The sequence below is a fragment of the Chiloscyllium punctatum genome, chromosome 3, assembly GCF_047496795.1.
Source record: "Chiloscyllium punctatum isolate Juve2018m chromosome 3, sChiPun1.3, whole genome shotgun sequence".
NCBI lineage: Eukaryota > Metazoa > Chordata > Chondrichthyes > Orectolobiformes > Hemiscylliidae > Chiloscyllium > Chiloscyllium punctatum.
In genome coordinates, this window is record NC_092741.1 from 135,219,549 (window position 1) to 135,239,397 (window position 19,849).

General features: G+C 41.3%; 1 protein-coding gene across 1 annotated transcript in view; it reads left to right on the forward strand.

The window, feature by feature from the left end:
• tpo (thyroid peroxidase) overlaps positions 1-15,774 on the forward strand; it is a 97,603-nt gene extending 81,829 nt beyond the window's left edge. The window contains exons 12-14 of the mRNA XM_072549119.1: positions 9,296-9,504; positions 10,029-10,199; positions 15,623-15,774. Of these exons, the coding sequence (XP_072405220.1) occupies positions 9,296-9,504; positions 10,029-10,199; positions 15,623-15,774 (532 nt within the window). The remainder of the gene's footprint in view (positions 1-9,295; positions 9,505-10,028; positions 10,200-15,622) is intronic.
• Positions 15,775-19,849: the final 4,075 nt, after the last annotated feature.

Here is a 19,849-nt window from a genome sequence, read left to right on the forward strand (position 1 = left end):
TACCCTCCATTGTGTTGTGTGGGTCTATCAATGTGTTAAATGTGACAGACTTTGAACAAGATCTAGCAACTCAAGACTGGGCATTCATAAGGTGCTGTGAACCATTAGCAGCTGCAGAATTGTACTCAGCACAATCTGGAAACACATGGCCCAGCATAAGCCCCATTGTAACATTACTATAAAGGCAGGGAATCAACCTTGGTTCAATGAAAAGTGGAGGAAGAGCAGCACCAGGTATATATAAAAATGAAGTATCAATCTGGTGTAGCTACAAAACAGGACTAATGGCATTTAAAACAGTGTAAGCAGCAAGTGATAGACAGGGCTAAGCAAATTTCATACCCAAGGGATCAGCCTAAGCTCTGCAGTCCTACCAGTTGAGGAGAATTGGGTCAAGGACCCAGTTGAATGATAGTGACTAATTAAACAATTCGTTGGAGGAGGCTCCACAAATACCCCGTCCACCAAAATGTGGGAGCCCAACACATTAGGACTAAATTTTAAGGCTGAAGCATTCACAGCAATCTATAACCAGAAATGCTGAGTGAATGATCCATCTCAGCCTACTGCAGAAATCCACAACATCACAGATGGTTAGGCAGAGGACATACTTCCACATGTCTCCAACATCGCTGCAAGCATGCATGGTGCATCTAGAATAGCCGTTAATATCTCTAGCATTGACTTTTAACTACTGTCCCAGTCTCAACCTTCTGTTCTTGTGCACTTGTGACAGTGTGACCACAGAGGAAGTGACCTCTTCTAAGGAGTCACCATTGTCATTGTATAACTTGGTTCACCTGCTGCAGGACAGATAAATGTCATGTGGATGATAAAAGATACGATTGAGTAATTCTAATGTAAGAATATTTGAACTTAGCATTATGCACATTATTGTATTTCAATCACAGTTGTCCTGCAGTCAATGTGAATGAGTGGTATCTGGTGGCTGTCCAATATTTCATTCTACCACATGTTATCAAGCAAGTGGGCAATCCACTTAGTTTTGGTGACTCCTTTTCTTCTGTTGTTAGCTTGAGATTTTTGGACAACTGAATCATGTTGTCTGCCTTTCCATCATGTCTTATGGCCTCCTTTGAAGAGGGACAGATCAAACCTGTACAGGAGAGCCAGAACAAATGGTGAACAGCTGTTGGTAGTGACAATGCGAGACAGGTATGACATTACAGAATGATGAGGATGAATGTCAGTGGTGGATGGATCAATTGTGATGTGAAAAACACTGTGGAAAAGACTGATGTATTTACCTGCAATTTAGTGAGGACTGTGCGGGCTAATGTGCTGGGCTAGATCTGGGAAGGTAGTGTGGACAATTTTGGATGACATACTCACATCAGACTCTCACCCTCCTACCCTGCTGAGGTCATTGAACAGTTTCCTACATCGTATCCAACAGCATGGCACAATTTAATGCTCGCAAGTTGTATCATTAATAAATCATTCGTAAAATCAAAGAACAGAATACCTACAATGTGGAAGCTGGCCATTCAGCCCATCAAGACTACACAAACCCTCTGAAGACTATCTACCCCTACCCTATCACCCTGCATTTCCCATAGCCTGCACACCCCTGGATACCATAGGAAAGTTTAGCATGGTCAATCCACCGAACCTGCACATCTTTGGACTGAGTGTACCAACAGGGAACCCATGCAGACACAGGAAGAATGTCCAAACTCCACACAGTCACCCAAGAATGGAATCAAACGTAGGTCGCTAGTGCTGTGAGGCAGCAGTGAGGAGAAAGTGAGCACTGCAGGTGCTGGACATTAGGGTCGAGACTGTGGTGCTGGAAAAGCACAGCAAATCAGGCAGCATTCGAGGAGCAAAAGAATCAACATTTCAGGCATAAACCCTTCATCAGGAATGTGCGGCGGTGGTGCTTACCAGTGAGCCACCATGCCCCCCCTCCACCTGCCACCACCCCCCCCCCCCCCCCCCCCCCCCCACCCCAATGCTTGAAGATGCTATTTGAACCTAGGGATAAATAACAACATAAGAAATAGGAGGATGAGTAGGCCATTCAGCTCTTCAAGCCTGTTCGGGCATCCTACAAGATCATGATTGATCAGCCCCAGGCCTCAGTTCCTCTTTTGTGCTAACCACTCATCACCCTCAACTCCCTAATATTTCAAAAGCTGTCTACCTCCTCTTTAAATCGTGATCTCACATTCACAACTCTCTGGGAAAGAGAATTTCAGACATTTGCTCACCTCTGGGAGAAAATATTCCTTAACATCTGAGTTTTCATTGAGTATTCCTTATTCTCCAATTATGCCCCTGAGTCCAAGACTACCCCATCAGTGGAAACATCTTCTTAATAATTGAATTCCAAGGAATAATTTTTGTGACATCCCACCAGTTGTCTGTATCCAACTTGAAAATGATCCATTAATGACCTGTCTTCTCTGTGTCAACAATCCTCAATTCATGCTAATATTTCACCCCCCATTATGTGGACGTGATTCTTCAATAATCACTTTTGTAACAACTTATCAAATCTAAGTATGCTGCTGTTTGCCCTTTCTCAGCTCCACTCGTTATATCATGAAAGAATTCCAACAACTCTACCAAGCATGATTTCCTTTTCATAAAACCATGCTGCCTCTGTTTGATTGTGTTAAGCCTTTCTGAATGTCCAGCTATTACTTCCATAATAATAGACTCTAGTGCATTCACATCTGGGTATCACTCTTGGATAATCGGACTAATAGAGTTTTTACAATTCCCATATTACTTATGTATGTGGAATTATCAGGAGCTGAACATGTCCAGTGTTAACCTGCTCAAATGATCATACAGTAAGAACAGCCACCAAAGTTTGTCAGGGCCTTTTTATTTATATTAGCATTTTAGTTTAAATCATGGTTTTCACATTGCACTCAACAAGGGAAGACAGTGGAGAAGACAATGTTGGCACAGAACAGCTCAAGCAGGTTTTTTTTTAAATCATGAATTTATGTAACCATATAAAACAGGTATGGGAGCTCACTAGTTTACTTTGCATCATCCCTAATTTTTGCTTCCATTGACTTCAAGTCAAATCAACCCCTTAGAGATCAAGGGGAGTCACATCCCCACAAGCAATGTTTACAGCACCCCTGTTAGAGACACATCCTTCCTCTGGGATGTGAGATGTTGTGGGACAGCCCTGAGAGTTAATGCCATTAATGACAGCAAGCGGATTCCAATGCAGGCGATTTTGAGCTTCTTCTGGTCAAAATTTGTCTTTTGAGATTGAAATGAGGTCTAGGAGTTCACACTAATTTAGTTGTTTACATTAGATTAGACTATTTTCTTCACTTAGAATAATGACTGCTGTTACTTAATGAACCGACACCTTGGAATATATGAGTAAGGTGATAAAAACAACTATTTATTGATAAAAGTAGAAGTCCAACTACACAGAAATGTAAGTGTCAGAGATTACAAGTAGTGAAATCGCTCCTTGCTTTGCCCATTTCTCCATCACCAGCTGAGGAAAGAGGCACAATTTTTCACAGGCATTTCCCATTCCCCAAGTAAATTTGTCAGGTTGGCTTGGGCAATATTTAAGTGTTCCAAATGTTTCTTTAAAATGTTAAATTATTGCATGTGCTAATGAAAGGCACAGCATTTTTTTCCCTCTCCAAAATTAGTCAAGCATTGTTCATGCTCTAACTCGTTTTTCTGACTCTACACCAGCCTTACCAGTGATGCTAAAAGGAGCAACTACAATCTTCTGAAAACGGGGGTTAAATAGGGCCAGTGGGTCTGACAGTGATTGGCATTTTAGAAAAGAACCACATTTCAGAGAAAGAATCTCTAACTGTAATTAAGACTGGTATTTTGGCAATACTCTTGAAAGACATTAAAGGGGAAAATAGAGGCTGCAGCATAAATATACAACAGAATGAAAGGTGGTGGTGGGGGGGGGGGGGGGGGGGGGTGTCTTCAGGACTGCCCCAATGCAGAACCAGAAAAAGAATTCCTCATTGCTGTTATGTTTTAGTGGTTTCGAATAAACTAGTGGTTAAATAATCAGGAAGGCAAAACAAAAGGATTAAGATAATTATCAGAAATTAGGAGTTTATTCTGAAGTACCAGAAAGTTAACATCCAGTGTAATCACATGGATGGATATGTATGGAATATGTCCTAGCATTTATTTGGTTGAAATGAGGTTAGCTGCTTGGGGTTTTGAAGTGCAACTAATTTTCACAGATATTAGAGTGAACGCTCCGTAGCTGGCAATGTAATTGTGAAAGTGTGTTTATCTTTTTTGGCCACATATTCATAAGAGTGTGGATCAATTGACATAAAAGTTAGGTTTCTGTAGAAGCTCTGGCGAGATATTTTAGAAAGAGGTATTACTGAAAATGTTGAATGAGGCCAGCAACGCTGAAGGGGAATCGATGGTTATGGGGAAAGGGCAGGAAAGTGGAAATGAGGAATCAGCAGTGATCCTGTTGAACACGAGAAGCAGGGTCAAGAGTCCAAGCAGCCTATTCCTGTTCTTATGGTCCTATGATCATAATATGGAAACCTTGGAAAATAAATAAAATGTTTATAACTTGAAAAGACATGATATTTTTGGTGAGTTCCATTATATGATAAGGGTTCAACAAATTGTTTATTGTGTCAAAGAAAGTAAACTTAAAAGTCTCTTCATGATGAAAGTTTATGATTTCTTATGGAGTGGTCCAGCAGTCATCCTGTTTTTTTTTAAGATTAAAGTACAAGTTGAAAGGAGCTTTTATTAAATATTAATTTAAATGTACAGTATAGGCCTGTAAATCAACAATCCTGTTTAGAAAGCTTTACTCCTTTCTTCATGCTAGGTCATCACTAAAAAATTAGATCCCATTAAATGCCTGTCAGAACTCTTGCTATCTATTTTTACTTTTCTAGTTAGCTTTCTCTCATTTTCTAATTTCTTTTTCCTGAGTAACCTTCTAGTCATGGTCTGGCATTTTTTACTTTCTGACCAACCCTCTGAATTGCCAGTATATCCTTTTTGCTTAAGCTGATGTTTTCATGAACTGTGCTGGTGGTCCTCTCCTGGATCTTTTTTTTTTGTAAGAGGAATACGTTTGCAGATTGTTCTGTTATACCGTGTTTCGTCAGTGAGAATTCGCTATAATGTAATTGACAAATTTGGGACACTGTTTCTAAAATGCTACCTGCAACACGATTACATCCTCAACACTTTTAAGCGCTGTTTCTAAAGTCCAATTTTTCTATAATGCAGGGTTGCTCAAGAATGCAACCATCACGTTATAGAAGAACTACTTATATTCTGAGCATTCTGAATTATCTCCTTTAGTGCCAGCCACTACTTTTCTGTTGATTTGAGTATTAGTCCATTTCAGCTGGCTTAAATTTCATGCTCATATAGCTGCAGCATTTCCATTTAAAATAGTAATCTTAGACTCAATCTTCTCTCTTTCAATAAATGCAAAGTGCATCATATTGTAATTACTGCTGCCTTGAGGTGGCTTTACCCTGAGGTTATTAATTCATTCTGTCTCATTACACAATATCAAATCTAATATAACTTGTTCTCTGGTTGATTCCACACTGTAAGAAACTATCTCAAAAGCATTCTGAATACTCTTCATCCAGGCTATTGTCACCAATTGAATTTTTCCAGTCTACATGTAGATTAAAGTTATGTGATTATTGCTATGACTTTGGAACCAGTATAGAATATTTCCACCTCATCCATTTAGGGGTGTGATAGGCCAATCCTACATGTGATTCCTCTTCCCTACTATTCCTCATCTCCACCCAAATTGATGCTGCCTCTTGATCACCAGCACCAAGGTCACCTCTGGTTCAATCAAAACAGAAAATTCTGCATGAAACTCCACAGGTCTGGCAGCATCTGTGGAGAGAAGAACAGAGTTAATGCTTAGAGTCTGAGAAAGCTGTTCTTCAAAACTGATTGTCACCTTTAATTATTATACCGATGCCTTGTTTGATGAAGAGTGCCATACCACCACTTTTCCCCCTTTATTATTCATTTTAAGATGCTGTGTACCCCTCAATATTCAGAACCCAATTCTTGTGGTCCTGCAGCTTTGCCTCTGCAATGGCTATCAGATTATAGTTGCTTACTTAAAAGATGTGTTGTTAATGAATTTACTTGTTATGAACATTACGTGCATTCAGATTTAGAGCCATATGTTTTGTCTTTTTGAAATTTTTGTGACATCTAGACTTGACTGTTGATATTTTCTCTCTACAGATGGTACCAGGCCTGCTGAGCTTCCCCAGTACTTGCTGTTTTTGTTTCAGTTGTCCAGCATCGTCAGTTCTTTGGGTTTATATAAGAATGTGCCTTAAAAATATTTAATAATCCTGCTTCTGTGCTTCTGAGACAAGGAATTCAAATAGCACACAACTCTCTGAGGGAAATGTCTCCTGATCTCTATCCTGAAAGGGCAATCCACAATTTTTAAACAATGTGCAATTATTAGACATTGTAGATTTGTATTCTAAGGGCTTGCAGTCTATCACGATTACTATATAACTGCTGCTTCAATAATCAGTTCTGCAAACTGTCCCTCAATAAGATAGTATCAAGCACAATTAATGGCAGGCATGTATGTGCACATGGTGGATCACAATTTGGTTCTGGAATAGCATACCTAATACCCAAAAGATGGCTGCAAGTAAGTCCAATTCCTTAGTGCAGTTAAGGGATCATTTTTAAAATTTTCCTGTATATGGTAGCAGAAGATGAACTATGCACTCTGTTCTACAGTTCTGTTTTACACTCAGTAACTTGCAGTTTTTAGGTGTTTCAAATCACCCCTAGATCTCTGGTTCTGACACTGGACTAATTTGGGGAATGGGAAATGAAGAAGGCAGTAGACAGGTGTTTCAGGGCAAAATAATCTTTGTGTTTATTTAAATACAAAAAGATAAGCATAATACAAGAAATAAAGCTAAATGCAATAAACAGTGAAGTTGACACAATCAATTAGACAGAGGTGAGTAATTAAATACACTATTAAATAAAACACAGATTAAGTACTAATAGGACCTAAATGAGAGCTTTACTTACAGGATCTTTAATCAGGCTTCCTACCCTTGGGGTCCCAATGCACAGTCACCTCTGCCTTCCCTTCCCCGCTAGCTAGGTCAGATACTTTGCGGTCTCGGGAGTTTCAACTCACCACTGGGGAAGACACAGTTTTAAAGTGCACCCTGAGGTTCTTGTTGTTGGTTCTCATGGTTTGGAATAGGCCTGTGTTTGGAAGCTCTTGGTTGGCTTCTCCCCTCTCGATGTCCTTTATTGCAATGATGCTCTTGGTTTAGCTTCCAGAGTATCTCAGTTTGGCCTGGGTGATCCTTGTTTCCAAAGCTGCTTGTTGGGGCTGGAAACCTGTGGGAAAACTGTTTCTGCAGAAACATGTTGACAAAGCTTCTCCTCCCAGGTCAGATCAGGGCTAGCAGTTATACAGATCATATGACCCATTATCTCTTCTCAAATCTGTGTTGCCAATGTGTTACTGGTGCTCTCTTTGAAGTCAATTGGCTTCCGGATAGTTAAGAGTTTGTGTAAATGTGTTTTGATTGAAGTTTAATGTCCGGTATCTGTGTAGGCCCCATACTGTCCAGGATGGATAGCACGAAGTGTAAAACTTAGTCCAGAGTCTTTGTTTTGGTTGATGGCTCTCTTAGAGTGGAGGTATGAATTGGAATTCCAGGCTGAACAATTGTCCCAGACTGAAATCATTTTGTATGTATTTGTTGCAGTCTGAGTTCAGGTTTTTGTCCAGTGTTTTAGATGCTAGAAAAGTCCAATGCCTTGTCCAGTATGTTAGATAATAGGGATTTTGGCTCAATCCTACACTGGTTCCATCACAGTTCTGTTAACATTGTCAGGCACACTGCCCACAACAGTAATATTGCCCCCCACCATCTCTCCAACCCCTCAAACATAACTTCCATTATCGAACTCCTAAGAACATGTACAAAGGCTAGTACCAACCTTCATATTGTTTGAACTTACTCTTAGCCCAATCAACAAGGAATATCAAGACTGTTATCTCACAAGCTTCAGAATCACAAGGCTTGAGGACTAATTTCAGGCACTTGGGTCTGCCTTTACTACCTTTTTATCATCGAGCTGAAACACTAAACACTTTTTCCTTCATAATTTGCCTCAAGCAACAAAACAATCTATTTCTTATTCCGGTGAAGTTACTGAAGAGTCACTCCTTGCAATCTTCATGTGATTCCAGGACAATTAAGCAGAATCTCATGTTAAAATGTGATGTCACTTAAAAATCAGTTCTGTGAAGTTCTTTTGGATCTGTGAGGCATGTATAACACCATATAAATGCAAATGTGTTCTATTCCTTAGCCACAAGAAACAATATAATTACAGATTCATTGTATCTTTGTTCAGCCAATTAAGGAACACTGTTAAGGTCTCTGAGAATGATACACAGTTGTTCCTCAGTCATCCTAGTTTTCACTCCCACTGCTTTATTTGCAACTACTTTCCATGTATTAATTATTCATTGTACAACGACTATCTCATAATTATACCTTTACAGGTATTGGACTTGTCATCTGCTGAAGTCTTGTTCCAGGTCATGAGCATTTCCTTTTCCTCACATTTTAATTTATCTTGTCTCTTCTGATATTTCAGCATTGTTCGTCGGTGAGGCTTTGTAGACTTGGAATTTTAACAAAGTGCATAATCTTTTTAAATATTTGATTCTTACTGTCAGTTGCCTCCAGAGTTCACCTTCACCCTACTGATTTACCAATAATGTCACCAATCTTGTGTGTCGGTGCACGTCAATGTTTCATATTTCTTCATAAATCATTATGTATCTTTCTACAAGGTGGTTACACTGTTAATGCAGCTTACATAACCAGAAGTGCTGCTCAGAACCTGTCTTAATGATCACAGTATATATTATATATATGTGTGTAAGCTATAGGCATGTAGAAATATGTTTGTGTTGCCTGGAAATGTTGCATATGTATGTTATATGTTTGTGTGTGCATGTATAGATGTTTGTGTATGCATTTATATGCCTACATTTACATGTAAGTAAATATGATAAATAGCATACTGTCTTGCATATTATGAAAGAAATAGAAGATGAGAAGTTTTGAAACTAATCTCAGGATTCAGATGGTGGCCAAGTGTTCAGTATTGGTGCTTGTGATTTTTGTTATGATTTGAAATCCTGTGACATTAAAACAAAGGTTGCACTTACTCCTATGTAATGCGAATAACATAACGAAACCTGCTCTCTGCTCCTTAGATTTTGGTGGGAAAATCCAGGTGTCTTTACATCAGCTCAAAGATACGAACTTGCCCAACATTCACTGTCCCGAGTCATTTGTGACAACACCGCAATCACAGAGGTGCCCCTGGATGCCTTCCAGTTAGAGCAGTACCCACAAGGTTTCATGCAGTGTGATCAAGTTCCTGGATTGAACCTTCAGGCATGGCACGATAGTCCTCAACAAGGTACATATATTGCCCCACCTTGCGATTATTGGCAATGAGATTGACTGCTGTGCTTCCATAACCTTTACCATGACTGGAAAAATTCTAGCTGACTATTTGTTGGAAAATAAATTGTGAGTGCATTGAGGCAATGCATTAACGTATCTATAATTTTATGGTCAAAGAAGTGTGCAGCATCTTTCAAATCTTGCATTTTAAGCATAAATTTATCAAAAACTCCCATCACCAGACTTTACATATAATTCTGCATTTGTCACCACTCTTCCATCAATCTTGGACTTTTAACGTTTTTTTCTGAGGTTTTCATGTATTTCTGTTGTCAAAAATACTAATTTGAAATGTCTGCTGAAAGAAATTTATGCAGAAGTGAAGGAATTATTGCACTACAAAGGTCAAACTTTACCTATTAAATCAAGGAGAGACACTTCGAAAATAACGAGTGAACATCATGTGAGAAGATTTTGTACAAATTGCTCAATAAATTTGTTTGCTAGTCACGATATCTCCAATTTCTATGTTTTTAGTCATATCCTGTGGACCTCCACCACCAATAGAAGATGGAGCATTTGTACAGTGCACTAATTCTGGAGTATCAATTGTTTCATATATTTGTCATCATGGCTTTCACTTGTTTGGACCAGAGGAGTTGATCTGCACTGTCAATAGATGGAGCAGTGATTCACCAGTCTGCAAAGGTAAGTATTGAAATTATTCAATCACGTGGAACAGTCAATGGGGGCATAATTCATGCTAATGTTATATGTTTATTATAATCAACATTCTGTATTAGGTACATTTTATTTGGAAAGTTACAGGTTCTTGCTTATTGCTATTTCCAAGCCTGCTTTTATTACTCAAAACTGATATGAATTTCATTTTGAATAACTTACGATACATTTGGACAGGTTAAGAGAGTGGGCAACGAAATGGCAGATGATATGCAACATGGGAAAGTATGAGCTCATGCACTTTGGTCGGAAGAATTGAGATATGGACTACTTTCTAAATGGGGAGAAATTTCAGAAATCAGAAGTGCAAAGGGACTTGGGAGGCCTAGTCCAGGTTGCTGTTAAGGTAAATTTGCAGGTTAAGTCAGTAGTTAGGAGGGCAAATATAATATTGTCATTCATCTCGAAAGGACTAGAATATAAAAGCAGGGATGTACATCTGAGGCTTTATAAGGCTCTGGTCAGACCACATTTAGAGTATTGTGAACAATTTTGGGCCCCATACCTCAGGAAAGATGTATTGGCCCTGGAGCAGGTGCAGAATAAGTTCATGAGAATGATCCAGGATTGAAAGACTTAACATATGAGTTGGAGGATTCTGGGACTATACTCAATGGAGTTTAGAAGGATGAGGGGGGATCTGACTGAAACTTACAGAATACTGAACAGCCTATACAGAGTGGACATTGGGAAGATGTTTCCATTGACAGGAAAGACGAGGACCCGAGGATGCAACCTTAGAGTAAAGGGAAGATTTTTTAGAACGGAGGTAAGGAGAAACTTTTTTAGCCAGTAAGTGCTAAAACTGTGGAATTATCGCCACGTAAGAATATGGAGTCCAGGTCATTGAGTGTATTTAAAACAGAGATAGATAATGTCTTGATTGCTAAGGGGATCAAGGGAGAAAACAGGAAAACGGTTGAAAACCTATCAGCTGTGATTATATAGTGGAGCAGACTTGATGGGCCAAATGGCCTAATTTCTGTTCCAATGTCTTATGGTCTTATTTTATTGATCTATGCCCTGTTAGAGCAGACAAAAGACCTCATTAATGCCATTCAAGAAAACAAAAAATTGCAGTGGAAATGATTGAGTCATGGACTACCACAACAATTGGCCTGTCCGAGTACTTGATCCATTTTCCACAGTTCATATTTATCTTCTTAAAATATGCAATTTTCTGACAAAAGACAGAAACAAGCAATACTTTACTGATAGTGCATGAAGATAGTTAATGGCATGAAACCTTCTGAGCTGGGCTTCATGGTCTCCTGCATCCTTAACTATGATGGAGTCCATGCAGCTGAGGTAAGAGAGACCAAACAAGTAACCTCCGGGAAATATGAAGAGTAGAAACTCACTCATAGTCTGCCTTTCAGGTTTCCACCATTGCAAATGCAGAGGACTGGATTTCAAAGTCCAGATCACAATCAACTCACAAGAATTAAATCAGTGAGTTTATTTAATCAGGGTGGCCAGAATGAGGGTGGCCTGAAGTTTCACCCTTTTGTAAGTGCAGGAGTGAGTGTGGAACCTAGAACCCACCTGCCCCAGGGAAAGATTCAACAGACTGTATTGTGGCTTCATTGAGAATCTGCCAGAATTTATGGAGGGGAAGTGGACATTAGCAGCATGGAGGCACCAACCATGATTGATGTTGGAAGAGTTCAACAGCTAAGTGAAATAGATTTCAATAAAAACAGTGAGCGCTCAATGTGTCTGGCAGCTTCAGTGCAAAGGGAAACAGATGTAATGTTCCAAGCCCCCAGTATAACCCTTCTGTGGAAATGGTTTTATCTGCTTTTGAGTATGGCATGAGGTGCACCTATGTTCAACAACATGAGTTATGTCTGTACTGTGGTGCTATTCCTGCACCAATGAGCTGAATCTTATCAGAAGTGGATCGAGTGTCATTTTCATTGAGATTCTTCAATATGTTCTCTCTGTGAAGTCTAGTGACTTTCTTTGTGCGTTCATTCCAAACTGGCCTCATTAACTATCCACCACATCTCAGGGTCCCCTTCCTGTCTGCTGCTTGATCAATTCTCTTACTCATCAAGCTGGATGCATGCGCTACTACTGGGGTACCCTGCAATCCCCTCCGAGTGTCATCTTGCCATGCAGCCAGTCAAGTGTCGACAGTCTGGATTTGCCATCACTCAGCAGCAACAAACCAGTGCTGCTCATGGTGCAGAGACAACACAGCTGACACTTGCTTACACATACAACTGCATATTTCTATCTCAATCGCTATTTAAGTACCAGGTCACAATGTCTTAATGTCCATAGCTACATCCCTTCTTACAAACTTTACTAATCACTTGTTCTTTCCCCAGTGCTCATGGTCGTATTCAAACATCGTTCGATGTGGGACCATCATATGCAAAAAGGCTTCAAATCATTTCAAAACACTCACCTATAATAGCAAACATCAAACGCAAACAGAAATCACACAAACAGAAACTGTATTTGCTTCTTGTAACAGAAACAAGCACCAAACAATTTTACTTTGTTTGGGCCTGGTCCACCAATATGATGCACATTCTCCTCCTCCTCCCTGTATCCCACCCCACCCAAACCCATCTCAAACAATGCCTGAATGGTAGTGATTTCCTGTAACCCACCCTCTCACAATATCCCTCAGCCTCCACCACCAGACTATCAGCTTCAAAATCTATATGTTGAACTTCTTCCCTTTTCTATGCTTGTTCCCTCTGCATTCCAAGTCGCGGTCTCCAGTTCCCAGTATTGAGTCCCCACACCTCCCTACCACAACAACGTTCCTCATATCTCCCACAACTGATACCCAAGATTACCATGGCCCAGGCCCTTTACCAATTTAGATGGACAGACCAAACTGAAGACTGACCAGACAGTTGACTGATATCTGTATATCATGTTGATTGGCTATCTGCGTTTTCCCAGATTGTTTGCACATGACTAATGGCAGTCCCACTGCCTTGGACTGCAATGGTACAGACCCCCCTGAACCTTACTACCACAATGTCTGACTGTTCCCAAGCCCCTAGACTGATTGTGGATGCTTTCCTGATTGATTGGACTGTCTTGTTTTGACTGAGGACTATTACCCTTTGAGACATGGCTACTTAGTTGATGCACCATGTAAGTGTAAACTGTTGACACATCGTGCAGGTGTGTGCTTGACATTTCCACCCTCTTGACTAATGACTACTGACAGGCATGACAAGATACCTGGCTTTGTGTCTGCACTAAATGGCAAAACAAGACAGAAGCACTGTGAACATTCAAAGTGAGGCTCAGATGGCAAAATCCTAAATGGCAAAGCAAGACAGGGCAGGAATGCTGTCAGCATCCAGGTCAGGGCAAGGTACTGAATTAGTACTAAGGCAGCAAGCAAGCAGCCCTGAGACACACCCTGGTCTCATCAGCGAGCTGCCTGACTGTCTGCATGTAAAGTGTCCTTGCAGAAGCACTCCAATGAAAGGTGCCAACGTACTTTCCAGTGCAGAATTGAAGTGCAGAATATATGTCAGCAGATCAGATTGATTATGCATAGATGCTGACAGGTGTCAGATGCCCACATCCATGATTGTGAGGTGCTTGCAGTCGCTGCCCATTGAGCATACCTTGAGATGTTGGTGCCAGTTGTCAAAGGTGGAGGTTGGTAGGAACAAGCAGCAATCTGGAGTCGCCAAGTACCTGCCTGTCTGTCATACCAAGGTTTCTATTCAGCAGGTGAGAGGAGGGGAGAGTACATAATAATGAGGCATCACATCTTCTCCAGTAACATATCACTCTTGCCATGAATTTTGAAGTAATGCAGATGAAGGCAGGTGCATAAACTTTACTGAGAGTAGATGGAAGAGATGTAATCCCTCTGTCATGGCCGAGTGGGTAAAAGTAGAATGAAGTGAGGTATATAAAGTAGGAGAATTCAGGTTCAGGCTTAAGTTCCTTTCAAATCAACTGTTCTGACTACCAATTTTGAGCATAAAGCTCACATGATGTCCTAAACGGATATTTTTTTAAATTCATACATGTGAAGTAGGTGTTGCTATCTGGGCCAGCAGTTGTGAAAATGGTGTCTTCATGAATCTCTGCAGTCCATTTGCTGTAGGTAGTCATGTAATGCTATGATGGAGGGAGTTCCAAGATTTTGACCCCACAGCACTGAGGAAAAGGTGATGTATTTCCAAGTCAGGATGGTGAGTGGCTTGAAGGGGAACATACAGGTTATGGTATTCCCATTAATCTGCTGGCCTTGATCTTCTAGATGATAAGTGACATGTAAATGGGTGGCATGATGGCTCAGTGGTTAGCACTGCTGCCTCACAGTACCAGGGACCCGTGTTCGGCCCCTGCTTCGTGCGACTGTCTGTGTGGAGTTTGCACATTCTCCCCGTGTCTGTGTGGGTTTTCTACGGGTATTCCAGTTTCTTCCCACAATCCAAAGATGTGCAGGTCAGGTGAATTGACCATGCTAAATTGCCCGTAGTGTTAGGTGCGTTAGGCAGGGGTAAAGTTAGGGGAAGGGAAGGGGCCTGGGGTGCGTTACTTTTCAGAGGATTGGTGTGGACTTGTTGGGCTAAAGGGCCTGTTTTCATACAGTAGGGAATCTAATCTAAAAAAAACTATGGCTGAGTTTTACAAGTCTTCAGCATGGATTGTTGAATAGATGATGATTGCAAGAGAATGTTAGGTATTTGAGGTGGTGACAAAGACAGGATGGCTCTGTATATAATCAGAAGTCACACAATACCAGGTTACAGTACAACGCATTTGTTTGAAATCTTAATATTACCTGGAATCATGTGACTTCTGACTTTGTCCACCCCAGTCCAACACCAGTACTTCCACATCCCCTGCATACTGTCATTTCATCTTAAATGAACAAGGACCAAGATGAGGGAGCAAGGTGGAGATCTGGGGACATTGGTTTAATTCCCATCAAGGCAGTTAATGGAATTTAAACTCAATTAACAAACTCTTCACTTGAAAGGTAAGTTCAGTCAGGGTGGCCAACCATTGATGTGATAGAAGCCCATCTGGTTCAGTAATACCCTCTCGGGAAGGAAAATCTGCCATCTTTAGCTACCCTGGTCGACATGTGACTCCAGATCAATGACAAATGACTGAACCACCATCTGAAATGGCCTGCAAAATCAATCAGTCCAAGGGAAATTATGAACAGGTAACAAATACTTACCTTATCAGTGATGCTGACATCCCATGTAAAAAAATGTAGGAAGTCTTAATGACATCATTGAAGAATCTGCAGCCTAGCTAGTCCCTATTCTTTTCACTAATGATGGAAGCAGAGTAACAGAAAATAGCAGTGAGGGCTCAGATAAAGCAGATCTGAACATTGAGCTTTATTGTGATATTTAAGGTATGTTTCCTTATTGTAGATATTAATGAATGTGAAGATGTTACAAGGCCTGCTTGTCACAGCTCTGCAACCTGTGTGAACACCGTAGGAAGTTACATGTGTATCTGCTCTGATCCTTACGTAATTTCAGAAGATGGACACGGCTGCATTGATAATAAACTACAGAAATAACTCTCTGTACGAATGTCATTGAAAGAAAAACACACCGTTCAGATTTTCCTATCAATAAAAAGACTGCAACTATGTCATGAGTGAGGGTTGACTCAAGTGGAATTGGGAATGTTATTGAGAATGAAGTTATGAAATAAATTCACTTTTTCACTGAAGCAAAACAACTGACAACTAAATGGCTTAGCAAAGATATATCGAGTGGTATCAGGGTAAGGAGGGGTCATTCAAAATTTACACGGTATTCTGCCCGTAACAGGTAAGTAACAAGTGCAAACTGTGAAGAAATCAAACACACTATGTAGTATCAGATTATTAAGTCATGATTTCAATTATTTTTCTCTCCCAATAAATATATAGAAAATTAAAGGGTTAAAAAAATATATTGGGCCCAAAGTAGTAGTGAGAACCTGGAATCTAATAATCTGAGTTAGTAACCAATTATTTTGCAGTTCACATTGTCTAAGAAGGGAACAGCAGTTTATCAAAGTTAAATTTCCACAGTGGCAGGAGCAAACTAGATAATGTGTGAATAACAATGTTTACCTCATCCAGTGAGGTGCTTTTTGAATAGTACTGGATTCAGCATGCACACTAAAGAATCTTTATGATGGTGCGAGACCAAACTGATAAAATGGTAACTGAGATTGTTTTGATATTTGCATACTTCAGAAGAACATATGTGAACAAAATACCTCATAGAACTTCATTTTTAAATAAATCAAGGGCCATACTTTAAATATACAGAATTGCAAATCTAACATAAAAACAATGGTACAAATATTCAGCAGATCTGACAGCACCTGTGTAAAGATAAAAGAATTAGTATCTTGCAGTCACCAAATTGAAACGTTGGACTCAATTTTAGATTTCTGACCTGCTCTGTGAAATCTGCAATGTGTCAATCATCTGAACATTTAAGCAACACATTGACCAGAGCTTCTTTCTTTAACCCATCCACTGGATTCAGGATTTCTTTTACACTGAGAAGGTAGGATGAAAGCCCACAGGTTCTTTTATTCACGGACATTGCTGGCCCACATTTATTACCTCTCCCCAAATGCCTTAAGGAGGGAACTTTCAGCTGCTTTCTTGAATCTCTGAAGTTGATGGCGGTTAGGAGCAGGGCTGTTAGGAAGGGAGTTCCTGTTTTTTGTCACAGTGATAGTAAGGGAACAGTGGTATAGTTCCAAATCAGTGTGGTATGTAGTTTGGAGGAGTTCTTGCAAGTGGTAATGTACCTATGTATCTGCTGTCATTGTCCGTCTAGGTGTAGAGTTTGCAGGTTTGGAAGGTGCTTTCAAAGGAGTATTGGTGAGTTATTGTGGTGCATCTTGTAGGTGCCATATACTGATGCCACTGTTTATCAGGGGTGAAGGGACTGAACATTGAAGTTGGTGGATGGGTACTATTCAAGTGGATTAAATTATCATAGAAGTTTTTTGAGTGCTGTTAGAGTTACATTTATCTAGACAGGTGAAGACTTTTCCATTGCATTCCTGACTTGTGCTTTGCAGATGATCTACAAGATTTCTTGAGTTGATTAGATTAGATGATTAGATGACTTACAGTGTGGAAACAGGCCCTTCGGCCCAACAAGTCCACACCGCACCCGCCGAAGCGCAACCCACCCATACCCCTACATCTATACCTTACCTAACACTACGGGCAATTTAGCATGGCCAATTCACCTGACCTGCACATCTTTGGAGTGTGGGAGGAAACCGGAGCACCCGGAGGAAACCCACGCAGACACGGGGAGAACGTGCAAACTCCACAGAGAGAGTCGCCTGAGGCGGGAACTGAACCCGGATCTCTGGCGCTGTGAGGCACCGTGCCACCGTGTAGTTGCTTCTACAGAATTCCTAATTTCTAATATCCTCTTATAACCACAGTTTTTATATGGCTAGTTTAGTTCAGTTTCTGATCAATAGTAACTTCCATCACATTGAAAGTGGAGGGTTCAGTGATGGTAATGACATTGAATGCCCCTTGATGGAAATGATCATTGTCTGGCACTTATGTAGCGCAAATGCTACTTACCTCTAATCAACTCAAGCTTGAATGTTGTCCAGATCTTGTTGATTATGGACACAGATTCCTTTAGTATCTGAGGAGTCATAAATGGTGTTGAACATTGTGCAATCATCAGTATACATGCTCAATTCTAATCTTAGGATGTAAGGAAGGAAGGCCATTGATAACGTAGTTGAAGAATGCTTGGGTCTAGGATGTCAGTCTAGTTCAGCTCCAAGATTTGGAAAAATCCAACAAAGCTCCAAAAGAATTATGTTGATGAACGTTCAAGTACCAGTGGATGCAAATCAAGACAGAACATGAGGGACAATGTTTTCAACCAAGGACTAACAGATTTATTATGATAATTATCCAAATGCTTGAAGGTAAGCAGGAAGGTGTAGTTGAAGCTACAATCAGATCAGCCATAACATTATTGAATGCCAGGGGATCCAAATTATCTCCTCCTGCTGCTAATTTGTTTGTCTATATGAAATAGAGTTGGAAGCTTGCCTGCTGGCATTGTGAACCGTGGAACATAGACACCTCCTCTGCTGTTTTCCAATATCTAGCAACAGTTAATAAGGACTCCTCTGGCAGCATATTAGAAACTAAGTCGCAAAGTATGGTGCTGGAAAAGCACAGTGGGTCAAGTAGCATCTGAGGAGCAGGAGAGTCGATGTTTCAGACATAAGCCCTTCATCAGGAATGTTGGGGGCGGGGGTGCAGGGATGGGGGTTGAGAGAAAAATAGGAGAGGGGTAGAGCTGGTGGGGGGGAGGTTGTTGGAAGGTGATAGGTAGATGCAGGTGGGGGGTGATGATGGGTGGAGCGGATAGGTGGGAAAGTAGATGAGCAGGTGGGACAATTCAAGGGTGGGGGCGGCCGAGTTGAAGGGTTGGATCTTGGATGAGGTGGGGGGAGCGGATGTGAGGAAACTGATGAAATCAATGTTGATGCCATGTGGTTGGAGGGTCCCAAAGTGGAAGACAAGGCATTCTTCCTCCAGGTGTCGGGGGGCTAAGATTTGAAAGCGGAGGCGGCCCAGGACTTTTTTTTTTAGGTTAGATTAGAATCCCTACTGTGTGTAAACAGGCCCTTCGGCCCAACAAGTCCACACTGACCCTCGGAAGGTTACTCCGAAGAGTAACCCACCCAGACCCATTTCCCTCTGACTAATGCACCTAATACTATGGGCAATTTAGCATGGCCAATTCACCTGACCTGCACATCTTTAGACTGTGGGAGGAAACTGGAGCACCCAGAGGAAACCCACACAGACACGGGGAGAACGTGCAAACTCCACACAGACAGTGGCCTGAGGCTGGAATTGAACCTGGGTCCCTGGTGCTGTGAGGCAGCAGTGCTAACCACTGAGCCACTGTGTTGCATGTCCTTGGCAGAGTGGGAGGGGAGATTGAAGTTGTCGGCCAGAGGGCAGTGAGGTTGTTTTGGGTATGTGTCCCAGAGATGTTCTCTGAAGCATTCCGCGAGTTAGAGTCCTGTCTTCCCAATGTAGAGGAGTCTACATCGAGAGCAACAGATACAGCAGATGAGGTGTTTGAGCATGCAGGAAAATACCTGCCTGATGTGGAAGGATCCTTTGGGGCCTTGGAAGGAGGTGAGGGGGGAAGTGTGGGTGCAGGTTTTACACCTCTTGCAGCAGCAAGGGAAGGTGCCAGGAGTGGGGGGTGGGGGGGCGGGAGCGCATGGAGCTAATGGGAGGAGTCACAGAGGGAATGGTCTCTGAGGAATGCTGATAGGGGTGGGGAGGGAAATATATCTCTGGTGGTGGGGTCTGATTGTAGATGGCGGAAATGGTGGAGGATGATGTATTGTATCCTAAGATTGGTGGGGTGGAAGGTGAGGACCAGGGTGTTCTATCCTTGTTGTGGATGGAGGGTTGGAGTTCAAGGGCAGAGGTGCAGGAAGTAGAGGAAATGCACTGGAGGGCATTGTTGACCAAATGGGAGGAGATATTGTGGTCCTTGAAATAGGATGCCATCTGGGATGTTCAAGGACCGCAATTTCCCCTCCCACTTCCCGCACCTCCGTCCTTGAAC